Below are 27,149 nucleotides of genomic sequence, written 5' to 3' on the forward strand. Positions count from 1 at the left end.
TAACTGAATTATGTAGCCAGCTTATGTGGCGTCAGGTGGTAGCCGGTGCAAGGTCTGCCTCACCTTAATTTTTTTCCGTCCTCCGCCACTGACTGTGCTCCTGTGTCGTGCTGGTGCAGCTGCAGCGAAAAGACAATGGGGTGATGGGCTCCGGGGGCGGGCACTAGCGGTTGGTGGAAGGCGCTGGCGGCTACCCGGCCGCCACCACTCCACCGGTCGCGCGCAAGTCCTTTTTTACTTGTGGTCCTCTCTTACCATGCATCTGCGGTGACAAAGGACGAGGCCGCGAAGAAGGACGCCAACGGCATGCAGCAGTAGCAGCGTCTTATCAGCAGGTCACTGCCATTCCGGCAACGGCGGACTTCACCATTTTTAATACTCTAGCACCAGATTTTGTTGCGAAGGATTTTGATATTGTGGCGCAAGAATTGATATCTAACGCAATGCCTGGACAAGGTATGAGCCGTTCCTTACCTGGTAAACCTGTTAGAGGATTCACTGGATCCGCCCTTCTAAAACATGATTTGGTTTGCATGTATTAAGTGACAGAGGTTGAACTGACACATGTGAAGAACTCAACGACTTGATTGAGGGTAATTTTTTATCCCACACACCGATCCATTTGAAAAAGATTTGATATCCCTCCGATCACTTTGCACTGCAGGTAATTGTTGCAGAACATATAGGAAGGTAGCATTTTTTTATGGTTATCTGAATGAACGGAAAAACTGAAGAGAAGTGGGCCCAAATCAAAAAATACTTTTTCAATTGAGCTGTCATGTAAATGTCCAAAATTGAGATGATTAATTCACTTATGTATGGTGTAAAATTTATATGCTGGTGGTGTTCTTTTTATGGGTTCACCTTGTCTGGTGGCACTCACATGTACCAAGTTGCACGTTTTCTGTGATGTGGTATAACACCATGGTGAAGAAACCATTCAGACTCCACAGGCAAAATCAATCGGAGAATTATCATCTATATTTGCGCTCATGTGTCTTTTCATGTTAGGGTCATACTTCTACATTATTGGACATGGCAGTGAACCATTCATTTGTTACATGGAGTGCATTCGACAAATTAGGTATTGCTTTCATTTGTGCTGTCATTTATTTTATATATATTTATATGAAATAAATATACCCAATTGCACGTTTTCTGTTGGGTGATTTTGGAATCATCCAACAGTTTTTTATTTTAGAACTTTTCATCTAACCTTATATTTTCGATGGAAATTTTAGGTTTGGGTCATACTTCAACAATCATCTACGTCCGATCAATTACCCGAGATGTAATTGTCTCCAAACTGGAAGTAGAAATATAGTCCGAATCTTAATTTCAAGATCTTCACGTACATTTTGCTCTTAGTGCCAGGCTCTAGGAACTGTTCCCAAATTATTTATTTTATATGCTAGAACTCCAAAGCTTAGACTTATGTAGTATTAAATTACCTAATGGTATGCAAAGTCCACTTCTAGGATAAGATCATCTTTCAGCAATAGTATTGAACCGTGCAAAGTTAAGTTCTATTTATTTATTTTTTGTCCGTGCAAAAAAAACCACCTTCGACCTCCAACGCATGGCAACTCAGCCAAAGACTGGCGTCAGTTCATGCACACCCTCCCTCTAGCAGCTCATATCTTAGGCATATTCCCTGTTTTCTTGCAAGTTTAGAAAGATCCTCTTGGTGATATCTCCGATTTTCATGCAAGTTCAGAAACATTTTAGGTTATGTCGTCTCTTTTCTTTTAATGCTCAGCTTGTATCCTCTTGCAATGCAAGATTATCCATATTGCTGGCAGCCCTTATTTTTTATGTGTGCTTTACTATTCATTTTTTCGTGCATATGCATTAAACTGATAATGTAATATGGAGATCCAAAAAGGTTATTGAGATATGTATATTGCTTCTCTATAAATCGAAGAAGGAAGTCTTTTATGTGATTCTTTTTCCATTTGAATGCACTTCAGTTTCTTCATGGATTAGTTATTCAAACCTGCAGTTCTTTCTATAGTCATCAAGGGCAACATGAATAACTCCATTTTGGAACATAAAGCTGGACATAATTTAAGGAATGGATCCACTCCCCTCAAGAAGGACGACGACCACAACGAGGTATATATACCATATGTGCTCATACCATTTTATTACATTTACAAGTTCTTGTTTATGTGTAATTATCGTAAAACTAGCTGGATCAATTTAGTCTTGTTTTGGTCGGATGAATGACAACAGAAGGAGTACCTTATGACCAGTCATTTTATACGTAGCTTTTCAATTACAGAAGCGCAATAGCTAAGAATTATAGCCCTTTCTCCACTACATTTGCATATTGCTGGTGAGTGATATGTATTAATTTTTCATCTAAAATACCGCATAGCATAGTGGGACAAAATGTTAATCCATCATCGATTATTGACGTGGCTTGTCTTTGGACCATGCTTTTTTGTTATAAGTTGTTCTTCTTCTACATGGAACTTAGGTATATGCCTATAACAAATTTGATCTTTGTTTGACTGAGAAGAAAACTGTATTTGCTCCTTTTAGCTAGTGGTGTAATGATATTGTTGTATACTGCTGACTGAAGTTTTGTAGTGTTTACTACTATATATATAGCTCATGTAGGGTTTTATAGTGCATTTTTTTACAATGGAGTTTGGTCACAACCATTTGTAAAAATTGAATTTTCTCTATAGAGCCTTCATTAAATTTTAACTTCTTTTCTTGACTCATGTGTTATGACATTCAGATTCAGGGTACACATTCCCAATAATACTTTCATCTGCAGCTACAAAAGCTGATAAAGTTGATTCTCGTGGGGTAAATACATCAAGCTCTAGAGTTTGGTAAATAAGAACTTGCACCAAGAGGTGAAGAAAATGTATTTTCCAGTTAAAATATCTCCCTTGCTTTAAGAACCAGGCTTCAAACATATATTAGCCCGAATACAGTTCTTGCTGTTAGCTTGATTTTTTTTTTCTGGTAATACCACTATACTTAAGAACATGCTCTGATGTTTCTTCTATTTTGTATTTTTTTGGCAATTTTCAGCAAGCCTTTCTGGACGAAATAGAAAAAACGATAGCTACTGTTGGGTGTTTCTCGACACTTGAAGACTGCAAGTGAAGTTAAAGCTGCTATCTTTAAAGCCAAAGCCATGAGAAAGGCATGTACTTGGTTGTAGAGCCTTGTATATGTTGTGATGCCCTTCCTATTTTCTTATCTATATTATGATTTACTGTCAATGCAGTGTACCATTTGCAATGACAACAAATTACTTACTTGCTTATCTATCAAATAATTTAATGTCAACGAGGCATGTATAGGAGGACAATAAGCTTCTTTCTTTCCTTCTGTTTTTCTATCCACAAAAAGGTGGAAAAGCTCCTAAATTTCACATAATGATGGTCAATGGTGCTGTTTAGTGTGGTTCCAACATAAATTTTGTTTATATCTGAAAATTTTAAGGATACCAAAAGCATTCGTCCTCATGTTTTGGATATCATACTTAAATGAGCTTCAGATTAATTATCTTTGTACTCAATCTTTTGTTTATAATCCTGCATAAGAGGCATTGGAGCATGCGTGTGTCATGTCTTTAGTTGTCACATCGATTTTCTTGACAAATTTCAGGGGTTCCAGTTACTGAATGTCGGATGTCCTATGTCTATATTGGACAAAATGTCACAGGAAAGGCCAGTCGGCACATGACTTACACACATCAAATCGAATCAATGGTGAGTTTCTATAGCCACATGGGTGTTGTGTCACTAAGTTAGAGCCTCAGTTGTGGTGTACATATTTTTAGCCTACTGATTTTTAGGCCACTGATGCAGTATCAGTATGCTTTATAAAATTATCTGGGTATTGCAAAAAATACATAGTGCATCAAAATTGAGCATTAGTTGTGGTCTACATATTTTCAGGCTACTGGTTTTTAGGCCTCTGATGCAGTATCAGTATGCTTTATAAAATTATGCTGGTATTGCAGAAATACACACATCGAATTGGAGCGTTAGCCTACATATTTATGGACTCTGGAGTTATGCCACTTCTTTCACCCTCAGCCTGTATTGTGTCTCTATACCTTTTTTGTTGTTTTATTGCTTCACCCATAATAAGGATAGAGATCTCTTACCTCAGCAAAGGGGATATGGGTGGAAACTCAACATGCTGCATAAGAGAAGCTGCAGAACCAGATTGAGCATGCAAAGGAACTGATAAGTCGTCTTGGGATGTGTTTCAAGTGAGGAACATGAAACTACTTGAATTGCATGATTGCTACTTGCATCAAACCAATGTAGTCAGTTTTTGTATTTTTCATCCACTGTTTTTGTAATCCACATTTGCGGTTGGAAAGACAGAACTTTCCCCTTCCCCCTTCCCTCCCTTGTCGCGCCCGCTTCGCGATCAGGGGGAACCCCAGCGCCGCTGGCCCTCGTGCACCTCCCCATCCTCCCTCCTCGCTACCGCTAGGCAAAGCCGGGCCGGTGTCGGTGGCAACGAGGCTTCCTCACCTCCCGTCGGTGTACTCTTGCTCAGGGAGACGGCGGTGGCGGCGTGTTGGCGTGGGGCGCAGTGGCGTGCTGGCGAGTGTTTGGGCGATTGTGACACGGTCGTCCAGCTCGGGCGCGGTGGGCTACGCATGGTGGTGGTCTCCTGTGGCACCGTCGGCGGCTTTGGATCAGCCTGATCCGGTCACTGGTGGTTGCGGGTGTATTCGGCACCGCGGGTGGGGCTCGCTTGATGGTGGGCTCCATCTCTCTCCTCTGCTATGGCGGCTGGGAGGGGCCAGGGGCCGCGGCGGTGGGTGCTTGCCTAGACTGGTCAAATCTGTCGGGATCTGGCCTCGGTCTCCAACGAGCGTCTCGGGGTGATGGCTGCGGCATTGCCGGTGTGCAGCATGTTCTTTGGCGGCAGATCATCTGCGTGCGGTTTCTGTGGATGCTCCTGGCTCTCTCTATGGTTACAGGTTGTGGCCGGTCCGGCTTCTCGTGCCGTTTAGCGGGTGGCTGGTTTGTGCCAGTTGCAGATCCAAGCAGGGAGCCCTGGTTGGGCATCAGGGGTAACGTTTGGAGAGGTGACGGGAGAGATGGGTGGTGCCGATGCGGTCCGGCCACCCGTCACCGGCATGGGTGCCAGACATCGACGTACTCTTCTCCCACCTCACCTCTTCTCAGACCCGGGTGCTCCCCGAATGACTTGGCCTTTCTGGTCGCTTGCTCTCAGCTTATTACCATAGACCACAGCTCCGTAAGATGTTATCTTCATAGTTTTGTGCAGGTATGAGTTTGTTTTGAAAATATATATGGCTAAATGTCGAATCACCAATTCTATTTCGTAGTAGCCTTTTGTTCTAAGCAAAATATGGTTATTACTATTCTCGATTCTTTATGTTATTTTGGAGACTTGCTCTCAGCTTTGTTCTTGGCAGGGGGCTTGCTAATGGCTCTGTTCAAATAAGGTATCTCATTGTAAATCATGGCATGCATGGATTACATCTTGCACTTTGTAACTAAACTTTAGTACAAAAATGGTGTGTCACTTGTCAGTTTTACCTAATAATCCTATCTCTCATTGGATGATTTTCATGGTGTTGATTACACTTTATTACTATACAGATTGGATAGTGAGCTCACCATGTATAAATATCATTTGTATATAACCGTGGCTGTGCATTGCAACTATTACATAATCTCTGAAAAGAGACTATTACATAATCTCTGAATGGAGCGGTTGTGTCTTGTCGCACATATTTAGTTTCTCTATCCACTTCAGACATGATTTTGTTGTAGTCTACCAAGCACCGCCATACTACTTATGCTCTTCCTATATGGTTGTGCAAAGCTTGATGTATACTCATTAAACTTTGTTAGATAGTAGGTCCTATCATTATGCCTAAAATTAATTGTTTCTTTGTGTCTACAGTATGTTTGTCCATTATAATGGATGTTCTCGAATAGGAAAGTCTGCAGGTTCAAATCTTTCATCTATAATTAGTAGTACCACGATCGGTTAGGTATATTTCCTGCCAAGTTTATTCAGCATGCAGCAGTCCATACTTTCCCAATGCAGCAATCATACTTATTCTCTGCAGATCCACAAATCACAAACTTCCTAAAAATCATATTGAGTGACAAATCAAAGCATTTTTTATATTTCTATTTGAGTGATTATAGGTTTTACTGTGTGCAGGTACTTCAAGTTGAAGAATTAAATTAGTAAAGTTTCTCCATTTATAAGTGGCCAAATAGTCTGTCTAAACCTTTTGTTGGGCCTCCCTTTTGATTGATGGTGTAACTTATTTCAAGCAGAGAAGTGGGTCAAAAGAGTATCATATTACAGCCCCCCAAAAAATAGTATCATATTACAAGATATCACTTCGTGTGAAACTATGTGTTGGACTCATCCGTAATGTGAGGGCCTGAATCCATTCTTTTGAGGACTAGCGACTGCTGTAGTGTCTGATCATGTGTGGGTTACGAATCTTTTTCGCGCTAAAAAAATTGTCACTTGAAGTATATAATACTGTATACGACAGGGGCTGATTGGAGTTTATCATGAGCTTATTTTGGATGATGCTTTGAAAATCTTGATTGACAAAGTTACTGACGTAACTATGATGAATAGGACTAACAATTAATCAAGTCTTACACAATCAGAATAGATACATACAAATAATTGTTCTTCTGTATATATGTTGCGTATGATAATATAAAAGGTGTATTTGTATATATGTTTATTTTTGCATATTATACGAGAGATGGATATAGATTATGCCGATGTTTGAAAATAATCAAGCAACAAGGGTTCCAAGGCGATGTCATTGAAAGGGGCCAAAACTCATTAAGTTTATTTATTTTTTAAATACAACAACACAAGTATATATGTGTAACCGAAAAACATTAAAAGGCCCGTGGCAACGCACGAGCCTTCTACTAGTTTTTTGATAAAATTCCAGAATGTAAGGTGCATTTCTTCTAATTCCTCATAATTCCCTTGTTAGCCCTCCAGAAAAAGGGAAAATATCTCTCTCATGATTGTCTGTATCCCTCCTTATAGCAAAATAAATAAAGTACCTCTCCGTCGATTGCATGTATCTCTTACTTTCTTGGACTAACTGATTTACTTGCCACTAACAAACAAATTTACCAAGGGTAATTTCATCGTAACACGTCTATAATTATGTTCCTTGGTCACCGTGCCAAAAATAATACACCTTATATAAAGGAACGGAGGGAATAGTTCAGTAGGAGATCGAGCCAATGGAAAATCTAATGTGTTCCAACTCATCAAAATCTCACAATTGAAAACTTCTAATGATGTGTTTGTTTTTGTTGTTGCGCATATGACAATTTACTTGGAATGACCTTTTTCAGTCATATGAAATAGGTAGGCACAGGGGACTCTTATGGCAAAACCTGGCTAAAGATTTTTGATGCACGTGCAGAATTCATGCTTAGTGATGAGTGGCTTTTACACGCATTTTTACCCCGTTTAAACCATATATTTTTAGATATTTTGAGTTTATCACTAGAAAAAATAAATGCAAATGTTTGAATACAAGTGGCGTACGAGGCGCCGCTGACTTCGTGATGTCATCCCTGATAACTTTAGTGAAGGGTCTCGAACCAAATTCGTAACAGAGAAGCCCCGAAACCATATCCCACTAGAAGAACGCCCGTGCGTTGCAACGGGGCCACATTAACTTTAAGACTTCAATATTAATCATGTTAATAGTATATTTAATATTCTCATACATATCCATCTTATTAGGTACGGGATGTAGAGGTTAATTGTTTCCTTTGTTTGGATAACTTCCAAGTTCCAAGTTCTAAAATTACCCACGTACATGAGAACTAAATAATTTTAGTTAACAAAAGAAGACTACTACTCATGAAAAGTTAATCTGCGTATTCTCCTTGACAAGTTCAAAAGGTCATATATATGTTTGCATGGCTCTCTATTCTGTAAGGTTATTACATAAAACTCTTGTTCAATTAGAAAAAAGTTATAATAAGCAGCAAACATTAAAAGAATAGGTGTCTGATTCCAGCTCGTGCTTCTCCAAATGAATGTGTCACTCACCTAAAGAACTACCAGATTACGACCAATGCCAAAATTTGGGTTGTCTTCTCCCAAGAAATTTGTACAAGCCCCTCGTCATTCTTCGTCTGATTGCATCATCTAAACCAGGCTAAATATTTTTACTTTACCCATGTGAAATTATGCATCAAGTAATCAGGTAAACAAGTATAGAACGACATGCAGATGTAACCTGACCTTTCACCTTGTTAGGGAGTCCCTTCAATCCAAGAATATACAACATCCAGAAGAAATAAAATCAATGTCATAATTAGTAATCATTTTTCAGCGACAAAAGATAAACAACAATTGAATTTTTAAAACAAAACCCGCAACTACACAAGTATATTAGCACAAGTGTGGATCCTGTCCCACTCTTCATTTGTTCACAAAAAAGTTCAGAATAGCAATCTTGGCGAGCCCCGTGCAAGCATCCCGTGATCTCGGTCGGGATCGATCTGCATGGCATGCTGCCGATTCTTCCAAGAGTGGGCGCTGAAAGGAATGATCCGGAACCTGCATTGTCAATCGGACAGAGCTGCATCGGCCTTCGGATCAGAGCATGAACGGGATTGAGGAATTTGGAGGAAGTGAGGGAGTAGGATGGAGATCACGAGAACTCACCCATATCTTGGGTCGTGTTAGTTCTTCGGGGGCTGCCATGGGCTGTCCTCGTCGCCATCGGTGACTCCGCCACTATAGCGCCATGAGCGTGGGATTGAGGGACGAAGGGAAGGAAAGGAAGCGAATTAATGACGTACCTGATGTTTGGTATGTAATAATCGGGTTAATTACTGTTATAATTCATTGAGTTTGTTTCCATATATTACACTTTGGCGCTAGGAAGGTGGGACTCATATTGTAAAAAAAAGGAAGTTCGCACTGATGGACGAGGAGATCTCTTGCCTACGATTTCAATTACCAATTACCGAATCCGGCTACGCTGATTGCTCTCGATTTACTGAATTAGAACTTGCCAAAATATTTACATGATTGAATTGAATCGACACCTGCCAAAGCAAGCACGAATAAATGGAAGGAGAATCGGACGTGATTCGGTTTTAAGTGGGAATAAGAAAAAGTTAAGGTGGGAGGGGTGGTGAGAGATGAGACGAAAATAAACCAAACGAAAAAACCGACGAAACTGGGAGCCTCAGTACGAGGTTAGGACCTGGAGTGCGTGGGGGCGGGTGGGGGCCTCGGTACGAGGTTTTTTCGGTTTGTGGCGGCTCAGTGTGAGGTGGGAGCAGGTACCCAAAAAAACCATGAAAGGTGGGACGGAAAAAAACTGGAAGCGAGACTACCAACTGCTCCATTAGGAGTAGAGATCCATTTGCACTATATAAAGGAGAGGAGGACCAACCCGCTTATCTTTTCGACATTTATTATATATGTAGGTATTGAACTCTTACTATATATCAGATCAGTATGGTAAGACCGTGGTTGCAACTATACTTATAACGTCCGTGTTGGGTCCTAGGTTCACTAGCCACACCATTTCTTACAATGTGTGAACTTACTACCACTACTCCACCTCGTAGTATGCCGCTTGATGAGAGATGGTGTTCTATTTAACTACCTTCAAATTTAAAACTACGAATGTATTATTTTTAATACATCAATCAGATCATACAACTAAGAAGCTGCTCACATCTTTATTTCCCCTTTCGCAAGGTGACTAGGGCAAGGCCTCCATCCTTTCAATCGCCATAGGTGGGCCCGTGGATTCGCCTCCCAACCGTTGGCTGGTGGAGGGTAGAGGAACCATGGTGCTTCAGTTACGGCTAGTGGGTAGATTAGGGTTTTTAGTCCTCGTAGCGGTGTCGCTATAGGGTTTTTAGTCATCGTAGCGGTGGCGCTATGACGGAGCTCTGACGTAGATTCTTGCCAGCTCCTCAAAACAGTGAGGTTACGGTTCTCGTCGTGCATACACAACAATGAGATTTGTTGTCAGATTCTTCGGATCAATTCAAGGGATTAAATGATGGTGACTGCATATTCACGTTGGTTCTTAGGGCCACATGCTCGGAGACTTCTCGTATGTCATCGACAAGGTTAGGCCGATTCACATGGGAGCGGTGATAGTGACACATCGACGACTCGTTCTGGTGGTGACAATGGCCGTTCGGTGGTCCAAAGGCCTCGACGTATTTTTTTCTTACATTCAAGGTGCTTTTGTACTTCTGGTGAACCTCCATATCAATTTTATTCCTTTTCAAACAATTTTTTGCACGCTATGAGTGTTTACCGGGTGAGGAAGCAACGAGAATTGAGTTTTTTGTTTTTGTTTTTGCCACTCTAATTTGTGCACAATTTTTGCCACTCTAGCTCTTAACATTTTACTTTTGCCACTCTCTCCTTGTCAGATTGGTATAATAATTAACTAGCTCTCCATTTTTCTTTTGCCACTCGAAATGGTATCTGTGATATAATTTCAAAAGATAAGAGTGACAAAAGTGAGATGCCAATTTTTTGGGTGACATGAGAAAAATAGGCAAAGCTAGAGTAGCAAAAGGAGAATTTCCCCATGAGAAATGCGGCTATTTTTTTCTTTAAAGAAACAGTAACCAAAACATTGGTCTAACCTACTCCCCTTTAATGTGTGTTTGAGTAACCGCTTCGCTCCCTCTCGTCCAGGAAAAAGCGACCAGGGAGGCGACAAACTCGTCCCGCGCTCTGCCGGCAAGGCCATGGGTTCTCTTACTCTTTGGTCGTCGTTCCTTCGACGGATGGGTGAGGGAACCCCGGCTCTCTGCTCGGCTGTAGTTAGGGTTAGGTTTAGTGTGTTCCACGGTGGCGTTTGGATGGCGGTGATGCCGACGTTTGGAATAGAAGTTCCCTGATCCCAGCCCCATCTCGGTGACGCCCTTGGTGGTGAAATCAAGGGATATGTGGGAACCTTATTCCATCCTTTCCTTGATGCGATGAATCTGGTGGTGTTTGTTGTGTCCATGGCAGATGCCATCTTGTGCGGTGTCGTCTTTGTGTTGGGGGAAGGTGTTGGTCCAAGAACAAGGTTGGATGCTTGTGGGTGGTAGTTCCGGTGTTTTTGCCTCGATGACATTGACGACATGCAACGGATATGGGTTTCAAGGAGCATGAGGATGATCCCGATCGACGCGTCACAACTGGCCTTGCTAGCGATAAGCCTTTTCTTGGGCTCACAAAGCCTTTTATGGGCAGTGGTGTTTCTTCGTCTCCGAAGACGACAAGTGGCAACGATGGCGGTTGCAGAAATCTGCTTTAATGGAGTTTTCTTGCAAATGTTTCTGGACATGTGTCCTCTCTCTTTTCTATCGTGGTTTTCGCGTTTCCGTATTGTAATTTGACATCTGTTGAATGATATATGAAATTTCTCAAAAAAAAAGGTCCCTTTAATTCCTTCTCGAAGACACTATCTCCTGATTAGTAACCCTATTCATCATTGGCAAAAAAAAAAGAACAGTAATCCTATTATCTCTACTATCTAAAAGAAACGGAGCGTTCCGTTTCCCCTCTTACGTCGCTCGCGATCGTCGTCCCTTGTTCGCTCACCCCGTCTAGACGCATATGGGCCAAGCCCCGCTAAAGCCCACATCGATCTGGCTAGGTAGGTTAGCGTCAGCTCCAACCCACCTCTCCCCATAGCTCCTCAGCTGCCGCTCTTCTTTCTGCCGCTCGACCCCCTCCGCCGCTGCCCGCCCTCCTCGGCCCGACCACACCGCCGCACTTGCCGCCGCGGCTGCTGGTCCGCCGAGGCCTACCGCCCCTAGCCCACATCGTGATGATCTCTCCGGTCTGGCTGCTGCGCCCATACCAGCCTCGCCGGCGTCGCGAGCGTTATCCACGTCGACCTCACCTCCCAAAAGCGGCGACGTGTCCTTCTCGTTGCTCCATCACGGTGCGCAAGATCGGCGAGTTGTGGCTGGTACTACATGAGGCACCCGCGAAGAAGCAACGGAACTGGTTGGAGATGCGGCACCGGCCGAACAAGACCCATGGGTAATTGATTAATTAGTAACTATATAATCAGATGATTTCTTGGCAATTGCTTGGGAGGCTGCATGGTGTTTCTTAGATGCCTTTTTTCCCTGTCATCAAAAGAATAGAGTGCCATATCATGATACAAATTCATCCAAACTCTTGTGTTTGTACTCAATTTGATTTCTATTTATGCATGATTAATCGTTACTGTTATGTTTGGTCATGCAGATTGCACGGAGAAACTCATGCAGATTGCTAGCTAGGAAAACATGGCCGTCATGAAAGCGAGGAAAGCAATCAAAAGATCAACTTCCGCGACCGCCGACGCCGGAGCCGGAGCCAGCAGCTCCATGCCCATGGCGCCTCCGCCCAGTCCCGGCGGGTTTAACGAACTCAAGCAGCCGTCGCCGCTGCCTCCCGACGTCTACTTCAACTCGACAAATGCGGATAGTATGGGGTTCCTCAACCGGTGGATCGCCGCGACGACAAGATGCCGGACGCGCGGGGTTTCATCTTTCACGTCGACATGTACGCCAACGGTCACTGCGCGTTGCAGCAGCTTCACCCGCCGACCAGCGCCCGCGTGGGCTAGCACACCTGATGGTTCCTCGGCGAGTCCAAGTTCCAGAGCCCGTGTGCGGCGACCAAGAACAAGCGCGCCGACTGCAGCGTCCAGACCGGCGGGTACTGGCGGCTGGAGCATACCAAGGAGGAGCTTCCTGAAGAGCGAGGGCTTAAGAATAGCTTCGGGTTCTACTGCGTCCCGTCCCCATCCTAGAAGCGCAAGACGCCGTGGCTCATGCAGGAGTTCACCAGCGACAGGGATAGGGGCGCCGGCAGGAAGTGCGTGCCTGCGCTCCACAAGATATACGTCACGCCGCGCACCACCGACGAGGGCCTGAGGGGAGTCTACGGGGAGGACGGCGTGACGGGGGGCATCAAGAAGCTTGTCCCGGCAGACTATTTCGCCACTACCGCCACGTTGATGCCCCCGGGGAGTGTCCGTGTTCTCCGGCAAGAGCAAGATGAGCTGCCACAGGCGTCGAATCTGCCGCCTTCGCTCCCCGCCTCTTCCTCATTACGGCAGCGTGCGACGGCCAAAACTTCATGAAGGTATTTGAATGTGGTATGGATCAATGGCATAACCATGTGTCTTCTGTAGCATATTGCTTAGATGTGAGGGGCAGTAGCAGTAAGGGCCTTCGTTGCCTTACGTCCTCTCTTTCCTCTAGCCTCCTCGAGTCCAGCGGCTGGAGTCCACATGACCAGTTTCCCCCCTTCGTGTGGGTGAGGCAAGGAGATGAACAGATCCGGCAAGCGCTTGCAGAGAACGAGGCCAACGTTGTCGCTGCCAGCGGAGTCCACGCCATCGTCTACCTCATCTTGTCTTTCTGCGGTACGGCAAAACAAATCACGCTCAGTTCATTTCTGTACCTGCTTTTGTTCCAGTCATTTTTGGTTTCCAGGTTGATTCACTTTCCTATAGTTTCTACATTTGTATCATTTATTTCTGAAGTAATAGAGTAGGTTTGAGATTATGTTTTTTTGAACGGGTTGTATAGTATCTGTAGTTAATACTGTCCACCATAATTTACACTTTTCATTTGATAACGGAAATAATTGTAGGGAATAGCAAAGCATAAGCTCAAATGGTTTGGTTATTTAACTGGGTTTTCAGTTTTCTCATAGACATCTACATATTTGGACCAACAAGACATGATGGTCGGCGGGTTATTTAACTATGGTCTTTCTTCTTCATTATCAATTCGTCAGCTCTGCTGCTGGGAGCCGCGGACCTCATTGGAAAGGAAATAACTTGTAGAGGGCGTATAAGGAGATGCCAATGGAAAAGAGATGAGTTGAGTTTGTGTTTGGAGATCTCAATGAAAAAGAAATGGAGAGTGTAGAGTGGTAAGAGGAGGAATCGAGCCAAGTCCTATTTTATTTTATTTTGAGCTTGGAGCCAGTCCTATATTTGTCACAAGACGTGATAGACATTTGCTTGATGCCCATCCCCAAAAGGAAAATAAAAATATTTGATTGATGCATTCAGTTTTTTTATGGGGCTGAAAGAGTCTTGTTAGGGTGCACGTTCATTATAATAGAGGTGGAATTTTAATATAATCACCACAAAGCTATATTATCATCCAGTGCAACTTTTCTCAATATATTTTGTATCCCGTAGCACGAACGGGTATTCACCTATAATAATATTAGAAAGTCAAGAATGTTGCCCTAAAGATATAGGTTAAACACATTCAGCATATACCCCGTTACAATGCACGGGCAACTAAATCATGGGTACAAACTGATAAACATTTATATTCATATGAACAAGCAATAACAAACTAACATACTAGAATATTTATATACCGTTGCAACGCACGGGCATTGTCCTAGTGTAACAGTAAAAAAAGAATGTAATCATATTTTTCTAGACTTTAAAAATCAAGAGCAACAATATTTAAAGTTTCCGGACTTGAAAAATCGCGATTAACAAATTTTAAACTGCGAAAAAAATCAGGCACCGATGTGCGAGGGCGACCCAAGAGCCAACTCGCCCGATCAAATCAGAACAGCGAATGATCGTCGATCCCTTCCGACAGACGGGCCGACGCGGCAGCAGCACCGAGGCCGCACGTGACAACCCCCCCGCATCTCCTCCACCGATCGATCGCGTCTCGCGCCCGGTCGCTGCCACCCGGGCCCACACATCATCCATCCCATTGCCCCGGGCCCACCCGCCCCCCTCTCCGCCATTGCCGCAGCAGCAGTAGCGGGATAAGCACGCACGGCAGGCCAAGCCCAGGCCGCCATTCCCATCACGCAAACAGTTCCAGGATAAAAAAAAAGATTACTTCCTCCACAGGACAGGACAGGAGGAGGCGGAGGGCGAATCGTCCCGTCTCCTCTCGTCTCGACCCCCATCTTCTTCCTTCCTCGCATCGCATCCCATCCCATCCCTGCGCCCGAGTTATTTATAAATACGCAGACCCCAATCGCGCCGGGTTTCGCTAGGGTTCGCGAGATTTCTCCTGCTGCCGCCGGGGTTTGTTCCTCCGCTCGCCTGCTCCATCCGTCCGCCCTCGGTGGCTGGATCGATCTGGGTGTGTGGGGAGTGAGGGGGGATTCGTGCGTGCGGCGCGGGGGTTCCGGAGGGGGCTCGATTCGGCGAGGCTGGGGCGTGGGGGCGGGCGGTCGGGCCACTGGACCTGCGCCCACTGGCTGCGGGCCATGGCCGGGATCGACGGCGCCGGGGACGCCCCCGCCGCGCGGCTGCCCGAGTTGACGCCCGTCGAGCGCGTCGAGCAGGTGCGTCTTCTCTGCTTTAGTCTCCTCTGATCTAACCACCCGTGGCGGCGGTTGCCTGCTTGCGCCTCTGCCCGTGCGCTCCTCTGTTTTTCTCTTGTGCCGTTGGTTGGTTACTAGTCCCGTGGTTCTCAGAGCCGCGAGGGTTCCATACATAGCCAGCGCGATTCCTTCCTGATCGCTGGGACGGCTCGCGATTTGCGTTTGTGGAATCGACGGCCGTGTTTACCGGCCGATGCAGTAGGACATTGGGAAATTTTGTGTGCGAATAACCAAACTGTTCCAGACTTTTATTGGAAGTTTCGATGATTCAGTAAGATAGTACAGTACAACTGTTTGCAGAATCCTTCAATTTTGCTAATGTAGTGGCATTGTGTTCACTCTCTGCAGAAGCTGATCGCCTGCGGAGTTCCGGAAGAGCAGCTGCGGGAGGACCATCAGGAAGCCCTGCTCATGTACTTGGAGGAGCACGCCGATAAGATTTCTGAGGTCATGGCGGTCATCTTGTCAGCGGGCACCGATATTTCGGAGGCCCGCAAGTCCTCGAAGAAGGATGAAGACAGCGGCAGCAGCAGCGATGGCGATGCGTACAGCGAGAGCTTGTCGTGGTTGCAGTGGATGATGTTCCGCAACGAGCCGGATGCAGTGCTTGATGACATGGAGCATAGCAGTGCGGGAGAGCGTGCCGTCTGCGGGTCTGTCTGGGGGCAGAACGACCTCGCTTACCGCTGCCGGACCTGCGAAAACGACTCCACATGCGCCATCTGTGTTCCATGCTTCCAGAATGGTAACCACGAGGATCATGATTACTCCATCATGTATACAGGTGGTGGATGTTGTGACTGCGGGGATGCTACTGCCTGGAAGCGTGAAGGGTTCTGCTCGAGGCACAAGGGGGCCGAACAGATTAAGCCTCTTTCCGAGGAGCTTGCGAGCTCTGTGGGGCCTGTGTTGGATGAGCTCTTGCTCTTCTGGAAGGAGAGGATTTGTCTGGTGGAAGCCCCAACTCGGAAGGCTGGCGAGGGTACTCCCTGCAAGAGTGTTGCTGAGGAGTTGACGACTTCTATTGCTGACATGCTGCTTCGCTTCTGCACCTCTAGTGAAAGTCTTCTTAGTTTTGTGTCCCAAAGGATCCGTGAGTCACCAGATCTCTTGGATGTATTGACGAGGGCGGAAAGGTTGCTGGACAAGGAAGTTCTGAAAAATTTGCATGAGCTGCTATTGAAACTTATCACTGAACCAGCTTTTAAGTACGAGTTTGCCAAAGTTTTCATACAGTACTATCCTGGTACATTTTCTGAAGTTATTAAAGGGAACAATGATAATCCGCTGGACGAGTATCGACTGATACCGACTTTTTCTGTTCAAATATTTACCGTGCCTACGCTGACTACAAGGCTTGTGCGGGAGCACAATTTGTTGGGTATTCTTCTTGAATGTTTGACAGTTCTATTTCTTTCTTGCGTAGGTGAGGATGCTCATTTACAGGTATGCTTGACTTCTTTCCGCCGCTCAAAAAATTAGACGTTTATGCTTTACCCAGTCGCTGTACACTGATGGGATATTATTACTTTCCAAGCATTATTGCTATATTTTTTCAAAGCTGCCGGTACAATTCGCGTCGAACATATTTCTGTTATCAGTAACAGGGCATAGGCCCTGAATGTTGGCTTGTCATAAACATCAGCGCACCTATCATCTCTCCAATTATTGCGTAAGTAAAGAGATAAATAGCATGTCAACATACTTGGATTACTGGGGGTGGATGATCAACGTTTAACAGAAATATGTTCAAACACTTCAGGACAATGTTTTTGTTGGTTTTCGATAAATGTGTGTATGCTAACAGATCCCAGAAAGATTTTGGTTTCACTTTGGTGTTCTGTCGCGATGTATATAGCTACTTAATATATTGTGATTAGTACAGTGTAATGTGATTTCATATGGTCACAGGAATATTTTCACTTTGTTATTTGCAGACAAGCAAATGGGGAAATTTGTATGATTCTTCTCTTAGATTATTGGAAGATACACGCTATGTCGTGAGCCATGAGGAGGTTTCCAAGTATGTTGCTTATGAGAGGCCTGATCTAACAAGGTCATGGATTAAGCTATTGTCACTTGTGCAAGGAATGGATCCTCAGAAGAGAGTGACAAGTATTCATGTTGAAGATGAGAATGAGAATCTAGCTTCGCCTTTCATGCTAGGACATTATCTTGGTATCATTCAGAATCTTTTGATGAAGGGAGCCTTTTCTTCTCCTGGGCAACAAGAGTCAACTGATGTTACTGTATGCTCCACTGCGATAAAAGGCATGGAAAGTGCCGAGAATCAGCGTCATGCTAAAGTTGGAAGGGTCTCCCAGGAGAACTTGGTATGCAATTCAAGTACCAGAGAGAGTGCTTCGAGCAGTGAATTACCAGCACCTGCTACCTGTTTAATTCGTCAGTGCTTGAAAGCTATTGAGAGCTGGCTGGAACCTGGTCCTCGGAGGAGAAAGTTGTCGTCCCTCGATGCTAGCAGCACTGATGCTCGCAATTTTCTGGCCTTGCTTGAAGACACTTTGACTATTAACAAAGGTGGATCAAGTAAACAGATTGGTGATGTGGGCATGAAGGTGAATGAAGGATCCCAAATAGACGATGCTGCAGATTATCATGAAGTGGTCAGTTCTCCTGCCCAAGAATCCGACGACATGATGCTGATAGATCAAGTAGGATCGCCTCAGGCTGGAAATGACTTAGGCAAGGGAAAGATGAACGAAAGTAGCAATGGATTAGATGTACAATTACACTCTGAAAATGCCATTTCTGTTGCTCTGACCGATGGCAGCCTTCTATATGCTCACCCAGATTCAAGAATTGATGAACTAGGAATACTGAACATGACAAGCTGGCCTCGTGTTGTCTTTGATGTCGGTTCACAAGAAACATCTTTTCATATCCCATTACACCGTATGCTTTCTTTACTATTGCGTAAAGCAATGAAGAAATGTTTCGGAGAGGATGCCAAACCAGAGGAATGTTCAGTTGTGCAGCCCAAGGAGTTTTTCTCTCAGGTACTTGGAGGTTTCAAGCCTTATGGGTTTGCTTCAATTGTAATGGAGCATCCATTAAGAGTGAGAGTATTTTGCGCACAAGTGCGTGCTGGAATGTGGCGTAAGAACGGAGATGCAGCTATACTGAGTGCTGAGTGGTACCGCTCTGTGCAATGGTAATTTCTTTGCTCACCTCAAATAAATTGCTATTCAACTAACAGTCCTGAAGTTATATTGTTACCCATCTTTCCAGGCTTGAACAGGGCTTGGAGTCGGATCTGTTTCTGCTGCAATGCTGTGCTGCATTATCTTCTCCAGAGTTCTTTGTGAAGACCATTCAAGAAAGATTTGGTTTGTCGAATTATATATCTCTGGTTCTCACGGAACAGAATGAGTAAGCCCCAAGTTGTTCTGTAATGACATCAACTTCTATTTCTGTTAACATATTGCTTAAATTTTCGGTGGTACATGTATGTACTTTTTGTGTTGATAATCCAGTCAACTGCTTGTTGTCACTACTTGCCACATGAAGGTTTTCATTGATCACATAAGTTAAAAATGACTTAAACCCTGCATTCATCAACATACTTCTTGTGTAACCATGTATTACTCTATTTTATATTCCGGTCTTGTGGAGTATGCTCAGTTTTATCTTCATTGATCTATTTTCTGTCATTACCACTAAGCTATTGTCGTTAACCATTCCATTTAATTGTTCTTTTGTGACGGTGGGAAGTACACAGCTTGTCGCGCTGTGATATATTGAACTCTTTTAAGTTTACTGTGTCTTTTTTTAGTTGCGCATTTGAGTGATGTTCAGGTCAACTTTTTTTTGTTTATCATATGATGACACAACAGCCTTAGGCAATATCTTCTTGTTGCTTCTGTGCATTTCCTGTCAATGTTTTCATCATATCCAGATTATAATAGTTTGCCTGGACAGTTTTGTTAAATGCTGATTTTTTTATGTCTTTCAGATATGAGCCAGTTCTAATGCAAGAAATGCTAGTTTTTCTTATACAACTAGTCAAAGAACGCAGATTTATTGGGCGTTCGACAGCAGACAACTTGAAGAGAGAATTGATTTATAAATTGGCTGTTGGAGATGCCACCCATAGCCAGATTGTGAAGTCTCTTCCCAGGGACCTTTCGTCAAGTGACCAACTTCAAAGTGTTCTAGATTCACTCGCAGTTTACTCCAATCCATCTGGAATGAAACAGGTTTTAATCCTTGAAATTGTATAACATGCTTCAGCGATTCCTTCTTTACATTTGAATGCATTACTAATAAGAAAAAATATCACAGGGCAAGTATGTGCTTCGCAAAGCATTCTGGAAGGAATTGGACTTGTATCACCCGCGCTGGAATTCCAGAGAAATACAGATTGCTGAAGAGAGATATTACCGTTTTTGCAAAGTTTCTGCTCTTAACGCTCAACTACCTCAATGGACTCATGTTTTTAGCCCTCTGCACAGTATTTCTAAGATAGCCACCTCCAAAGCTGTCCTTCAAATTGTTCGTGCTGTTCTCTTCTATGCTGTTTACACCGAAGCATCATCGGTATCACGTGCCCCGGACAATGTTCTTGTGATGGGTTTGCACCTTCTTTCGTTGGCACTTGATATATGTGAATCAGAGAGTCAAACGTATGCGGACAAATATGGGATGGACATAGTGCAGCATGATGCTGAATCATGGGTTGTCCTGTCATCGTATGCAGAAGAGACTTTTCCCATATTGACCTACTCTACTGAATCAGTCTCTCCAGAGTCTGACAAAGTAAAGAATGAGAGCATGCTAACCTTGCTTGTTTCACTAATGCGCAAGTACAGCGAAGAGAATGACAGCACCTTTTCTGGATCCAAGTACTGCAATGTTCCATCTCTAGTTGAGAGTTTGTTAAAAAGATTTGCCAAGTTAAGTAAGCAGTGCATGTCTGCATTAAGACAAATGGCACCGCAAGTAGTTCCATCTATTCCGGATCATGGTAGCACTAAACAGAATTCTGGATCTCCAGATCTGATGGACAAGAAGGCAAAAGCGCGCCAACGTCAGGCCGCAATCATGGTAAATGCTTAATTAAAAAAGTTAACTATATATTCTTGAGGCATCTTGAGTTTCAGCTTTCGTCAAATAAATTGTTTGGATGGACTTACAAAACCCGGGCATATAATTTTTCGTATCTAATCTGTATGTCAGGCAAAAATGAAAGCAGAGCAGTCAAAATTTGCTGAAAGTATGAAGGCATCAGAAAATGAAGGGCATCCTGATGCAACATTTGAGCCAGATGCATCCAGTTCAACCGCCGTTGCCTCTGAGGAGTCACGACCAGTTTGCTCTCTATGCCGGGATTCGGATTCCAAAAGTCCACTCTGCTATTTGATTCTTCTTCAGGTAATAATCCTTGACTCGACAATGGTGATTCTCTTTTCTGTAGTAATTTGTCAACATAAAGTACCTTTCTCTGTCCCATGTGCAAAAGCATGGCAATTGGACTACAAATTTCCTGTTATGTTATGTTGGTCGTATAGTATTCTTACTTGTTCTATAATCTAGAAATCTCGGCTTGCATCTTTTGTTGAAACGGGCAATCCATCCTGGGATAACTTGAGTCAATCAAAGAAGACATCTGGGTCCATCAGACGGGAAAAATCAACCGATTCCTCGGGTGCTGGGTCTTCTAGTTCAGAGGAACTTGTCAGGGATACAACGATAGAACCTTCCTTTGAATTAGACAGCATGGAAGTTGACGCATTTCTTGATTTCTCAAATGAGCAACATCCACTGATTAGATATATATCATGTTTCCCAAGTGGACGCTGTACTGGCAATGCAGATGACAATATCTCCCTTGAGACAATTGAGGCTGATGTATACAAGTCTATCATAAATGATCTGGTTGGCATTCAAGGTGGTGAGCAGAGTTTGTCTACTTCAAATCTCACAGCTGGCTCCAAGACAAGCACAAGCCCTAAAAGTTCTGTTCTGGGAACATATGTTACTTGTCTTTCAACAAAATACCGTCTTTCTTCTTTCTGTGATGTAGCCTCCAAATCTTCTGCCCCAGTAACAATAAGAAACAGATTTGGCCCCGTTGATTGTGATGGCATCCACATCTCTTCTTGTGGACATGCTGTACACCAAGAATGTCATGATCGATATTTGTTTTCCTTGAAACAAAGGTATGCTGCACGGTTTCCATTCAAATCGCTTGAATTCATTCTTATAAAGTTCAAATAGGATACACTTTCATATTGTGCCTTTGAGTAGTTTTCTGTTTGAATTGGCATCTCACAGTTATCCATACAAATATAATAAGCATGAGTTGTCTTTGATCCAACCAATCAGACCATCCAAAAAGCATTGATCCAATGGAGCCTGCATTAGTGGTTGTCTTATGATGGCTTCTCACACTTCTCTTGATTGAATCTACAATTTCAGTGCAGCAACTTTACTTTTTTGTTTCTTGACAGATATATCAGGAGACTAGGTTTTGAAGGAGGTCATATTGTCGATCCTGATCTGGTATTTTCTACTGATGCATTAGACACTTTTGTCTTCTTTCTTTTGCTAATTCTGTACTTACACCTAGCTTCGTACAGGGAGAGTTGCTGTGTCCAGTGTGTCGCAGATTTGCAAATTCCATTCTTCCGGCATCACCGGATTTCTCTGGTATAACTAGGAAGGCGATGCCAATTGCTCAAACCATGCCTACTGAAGCTGCTGCAACTGTACATAATTTACAGTTCCCTCGCGCACTGGCCCTCCTTGAAAGTGCCAGAAAAATTGTTGGACAAAGCACATTTCTAAAAGCTTTTCCTGGGAATGTGAATGACACTGCGGAGCCAGCTTTAGATCCTTCCCTTCGAAGACTCACTATGCTTTACTATCCTCGCAGCAAAAGCAGCTTTTCAGCATCTGAAAGGCTAAGCCCATCCTTGTTTCTCTGGGAAACACTTCGGTACTCTGTCGTTTCAACAGAGATTGCTTCTCGTGATAGAATGTCAAGCTATTCTGCTCAACCGAAGTCTTGCTTAGAATCTCTGCGCAGTGAATTGAATTCATCGAGTGGATTCATATTGTCTCTATTGTTTCGTGTTTCTCACTCTGCACGTGTTCTGAACCGCCGTGAGGTTCTTCTGAGATTTGAAGGTATCCAACTGTTAGCAGGGTCTATTTGCTCTGGTATTTCTGGCGATAAAGATCTTTTGGATGCTACCAAGCGAAAAGGTATATAGGGCACCTTGGCCCCCTTTGTACAATCTTCCTACCGCAAGATTTTTTCCAGTGTTGTTTCTTAGTACTCACCTACTATATACTCCCTCCGTTCGGAATTACTCGTCCAAGAAATGAATTTATCTAGATGTATTTTTGTTGTAGATACATCCATTTTTGTGACAAATAATTCCGAACGGAGGGAGTAGTTATTAAAAAGATCAGATGGGTAACTTGTATGATGTACCTAATTTTGTGTTTTTGGATCTTGTTTACTGGAAATTCAAATCACTATAACTTGCATGTGCAGGAATATACCATATTTATGTATCCTCTTTCTCACATTTCCGTTTTTGATAGGCACTTCGCTACCTATGGTTGACCCGGAAAGTGAGGGTGAAATATTTCCTGATATTCAATTTTGGAAGCAATGCGCTGATCCAATCCTTGCTCAAGATCCATTTTCTTCATTGATGTCAGCACTTTTCTGTCTACCTGTTGAAGTTTTGACATCCACAGAATTCTTCATCCCTATTGTTCATCTATTCTACATTGTTTGTGTCATTCAGGTATACTGTTCTGCAATCTCCCACCACCTACATATTTCTGTTATGGTGTATTTCTCTGTTAACATATGCATTGTGCTGTAGGCACTAATAACATGCTACCGGGAAGAAGCCTTTGACAGATCAAACTTCCGTAACTGCCTTCTCAACGATGTTTGCCAGGAGATGTCAGGATATGATATTGCTAGAGAATATTTTGTATCTAAGCACATTGATCCCTCTTGTGATCCAAAAGATATGGTACGGAGATTAACACATCCTTATCTTCGGAGGTGTGCATTGCTTTGGGAGCTGCTAAAATCCTCTTCCTCAGCACCCTTATATGACAGTTCCAATATTTGGGAAGGGTCACATCTTCACTTAGATAGTAGCACAGCGGAAGGCAATTCTTCACTGGCAATTGAGCTGGATGGAGTACAAGAACTGGAACACCTCTTTCAAATTCAGCCACTGGACCTGATTCTCAAAGATGAGTGTGTACACATGCTTGCCTTAAGATGGTCTCAACATTTCTGTGAAGACTACAGATCTCGCAAGTATAGAGGCATCCTCTTTTCTACCCCCGCGGTCCCATTCAGGCTGATGCAGTTACCACCTGTCTACCAAGTTCTCCTAGAAAGGTTTAGTTTGAATCTTCTAAGTTTTCTGGTCTGTGTACGTGTGTGTTCAGTGGCTTCAGGAGCTTGACTTTGGTTTGCAACTTAACATCTTACTCTTTTGTCCACCAGATATGTCAAGATGCAATGCCCTGATTGTGGTTCAGTGCCTGATGAGCCAGCGTTATGTTTGCTTTGTGGCATTCTATGTTCACCTAGTTGGAAACCATGCTGCAGGTGAGTGTTTCAGCTTTTGTACTCCCCACTCCACCAATGTTTGTTCTTCTGTACTTTATGAAATGTTAAACCTGTTCTTTTTCTAATGTTTAGGGCTGGTAAATGCCTAAATCATGCGTCTCAGTGTGGTGCTGGTGTTGGCATATTTCTTTTGGTGAGGGTATGTGTCACATCATCCCTCTTCATCCGATGAAGTTACTGTCACATTTTTCTGCTCTTTTTTTGTGATATCAAAAGATCTTGTCGGTTTTGATAGTTGCTCTTTGCAGAAAACAACAATCCTGTTGCAACGATCGGCTCGTCTTGCATTTTGGCCATCTCTGTACCTTGATGCTTTCGGTGAGGAGGTATTGGACTTACTAATGAGTATTTTCATTTAATACTTGAGCCTTTTTTCGGCCACTCCGGATATATTTCATCCATGTATGATTCCATATCAGTACCTGCTGCCAAATCAACTGAAGAACACAGGCAATGTAGTATATCTGTTACTGAATTAATGTGAGGAACCGTCTCCACCAAATAATCGAGTGAACTGACCAACCAATATTTTTTTTGACTGAAAACTGACCAACCAATATAGCTGCCGGGTCCATGAGGGACGCTATCAAAGAGTCCGGCGACACTTAGACTGCAGTCTCTGCACCACCACCATCCTAGAATATGCACCATGATATGATGCAAATATGATTTAACCTAATCACACAATAGTTGACATGGAGGGTTTGAGCATTGCATGTAGAGTGAATTGCGTGAACTGCCATAAACTTAGCCGTAAATCTTTTGAAGCATATCATGGTGTTCCATTTCCTGCCTACAAAAAGAGAAATGGTTCTTTTTGATGGTTACCTCGTGATACAAAGCTATGAAGTATGCAACACCTCGTGATAGTATGTGCTGCCAAGTGGTGCACCAAACAAATGATACGACCAAAGGCTGTCGGGATTTTTCTTTTCTTTTTTAGAAGCTACCTTGTACCCCTTGCTTATGCATGTATGTACCTTTTGGATGCAGGATCATGAAATGCACAGAGGAAAGCCCTTGTATCTTAGCCAAGAAAGATACGCAGCCCTCACATATCTGGTAACAGTCTCCTTTGCTTATCCTCTATATTTTTCAAGGATCTATGTTCAAGATGGGATAACATGTTCTCTTTTGATTTGATAGGTGGCATCTCATAGCCTTGACCGGACTTCTGAAGTTCTGCGGCAAACAACCATCAGCTTTTATACATCTGATTAAGTGCATCGTTTTGAGGAACAATGCCCAAAGGTTTGGATAATGTTTGTTTTTATCATGGAATACTTGGAAGTGCTGTGAAGCATTGCATGTTTTCCAGGATTAAGATAACTGGCATATCACCTATCCCATAGTAGCCCTGCTGTTACTATTACCTCCCTCCCAAAAAGCTATTCTTACATTTGTCTAGATACGGATGTATCCAAATACGTTTGTGTTAGATACATGTGTATTAGACAAATCTAAGACAAGCTTTTTGGGACGGAGGTAAACATTCCTCTACTGACTGTTCTAGTCAAAGCATATGGGTTCAGAAACTATTCTTTTACAACAGAGCTCATACAGTACATGACAAGAAAGAATATGGTTTGACATAGTCAGGTACTCCCTCTGTAAAGAAATATAAGAGCGTTTAGATCACTACTTAGTGATCTGAACGCTCTTATATTTCTTTACGGAGGGAGTAGTTTGCAATATACTTATATTTCATCTTGTTACTTGTTATGGGCTCATATTATATATCCCCACCGGTTATGTCTGCATTTCTTGCCGCGGTACGAACCATGGTAACCATTTTGATCTTGGTGTAGCTGTTTTATTGACAGGATCATGTGATGTGCATATTTTCTGGGAACTGTCGTCTAGCTTCATATTCATGCTTTCCAGTGATGGTGAATTGCATCCATTCCCAAGGTGATGACCACAGCATTTTGTTTTGCACATGCATGGGCACACATGTTTTCTCTTTGATTTCCCCTTTCTAAAACTTGTCTCGTCTTAGGTGGCGCGGATTCTGCCAGACTATCGAGCCGTGCGTTGGTGTTTCAGACCTTGTTCGCGCACAATGTACAGCGGTGCCTATGGTGCCCCTTTTCTTTCCTTTTTCGTTCTTTTAGCATGTGACCGGATGGTTGGTTGAACTGTTCACATTGTACAAATTCGCCCTGTGAAACTATCTGCAAGAAATGTAGGCTAATTAAACTGGTAACTGCCGTCATTTGCAGCATCATGCAGTATGCATCCCTTTTTGTTTTTTGCTTGAAAATGCCTCACTCATCAAAAAAAGGAACAAACTTAAGTTTTTAACGAAACCAATGTAGATAAATCTGGGAATAGAGAAAAGGCAGTAACCCTAATGATTTTATATCAAGATGGGAATGGGCCGGGTCGGCCCGCTGGGTCACTGACCCGGCCCAAAAATTCAAGGCCAATGGGCCAGGTGGGTTGGCCTTGAATCATATACGGGTCAGTGGGGGCCGGCCTCGTGCGACCCAATGGTTCCGACGGGTCGACCCAGCTAGCTGATAGTTATGCCCTGTCGCCGCCCCCGACGATCTCTGCCGCCCCAGGCCGCCGGCGTTCCTCCCGCTCCTGCTATGCTTGTCGTCTTGGTCGCCGGCGATCGAGACCGTCCCGTGCCCCGCTGTCCTGGTCGCCGGTCCTGATCCATTCCGGTCGCCGTCCTGTTCTGCTCGCAAGTGATACTTGCCGGCTTCCTCCCCTAGTCCCCTTCCCAGCGCAGCTTGAAGCCAAGCCAGTGCATGTACTCTTTTGGTTATTGTCAGTGTTGTTTGCGATAGCTGCTTGGTGTTGGTTCTATCCATTCCCAGTTCTTGGCGCAGCTTGAATAACCATGGGATTTCTCTCCATTCCCAGTTCACTGACTTGCCTCTGCTTGCGATTTAAACAAGTTATTGCAGTGTGGTTCAGTGAATTTGTAGGCTCTGTTATATCTCTCTCAATTGTTGTGGAAATTTGTAGGCTCTATAAAAGTAGAGACAGTGTCCTAATCTTTTGATCTTGTCTGAATCTTGTGGATTGCCTAATAATCTTGTGGATATTAAATCTTCTGATCTTGTCTGAGTCTTTTGATCATGTCTGGATGCGAAAAGATTACAAC

General features: G+C 43.5%; 1 protein-coding gene and 1 pseudogene across 1 annotated transcript; both read left to right on the top strand.

The window, feature by feature from the left end:
- Nucleotides 1-12,317: 12,317 nt before the first annotated feature.
- LOC119279307 lies at nt 12,318-13,159 on the top strand (annotated as a pseudogene).
- A 2,045-nt stretch (nt 13,160-15,204) lies between these two features.
- Nucleotides 15,205-26,255, top strand: LOC119274760 (E3 ubiquitin-protein ligase PRT6-like). Its single transcript, XM_037555487.1, has 19 exons — nt 15,205-15,360; nt 15,748-16,845; nt 17,337-18,571; nt 18,649-18,789; nt 19,373-19,616; nt 19,702-20,463; nt 20,596-20,790; nt 20,953-21,578; nt 21,870-21,921; nt 21,999-22,626; nt 22,972-23,180; nt 23,262-23,797; nt 23,906-24,010; nt 24,104-24,170; nt 24,280-24,357; nt 25,025-25,093; nt 25,178-25,282; nt 25,855-25,942; nt 26,031-26,255. Exons 1-17 carry the CDS (start codon nt 15,283-15,285, stop codon nt 25,250-25,252), a joined length of 6,198 nt encoding a protein of 2,065 aa, XP_037411384.1. The 5' UTR covers nt 15,205-15,282; the 3' UTR covers nt 25,253-25,282; nt 25,855-25,942; nt 26,031-26,255.
- The last annotated feature ends 894 nt before the right edge of the window (nt 26,256-27,149 follow it).

This window comes from Triticum dicoccoides, chromosome 3B, assembly GCF_002162155.2.
Source record: "Triticum dicoccoides isolate Atlit2015 ecotype Zavitan chromosome 3B, WEW_v2.0, whole genome shotgun sequence".
In the NCBI taxonomy this organism is placed as follows: domain Eukaryota; kingdom Viridiplantae; phylum Streptophyta; class Magnoliopsida; order Poales; family Poaceae; genus Triticum; species Triticum dicoccoides.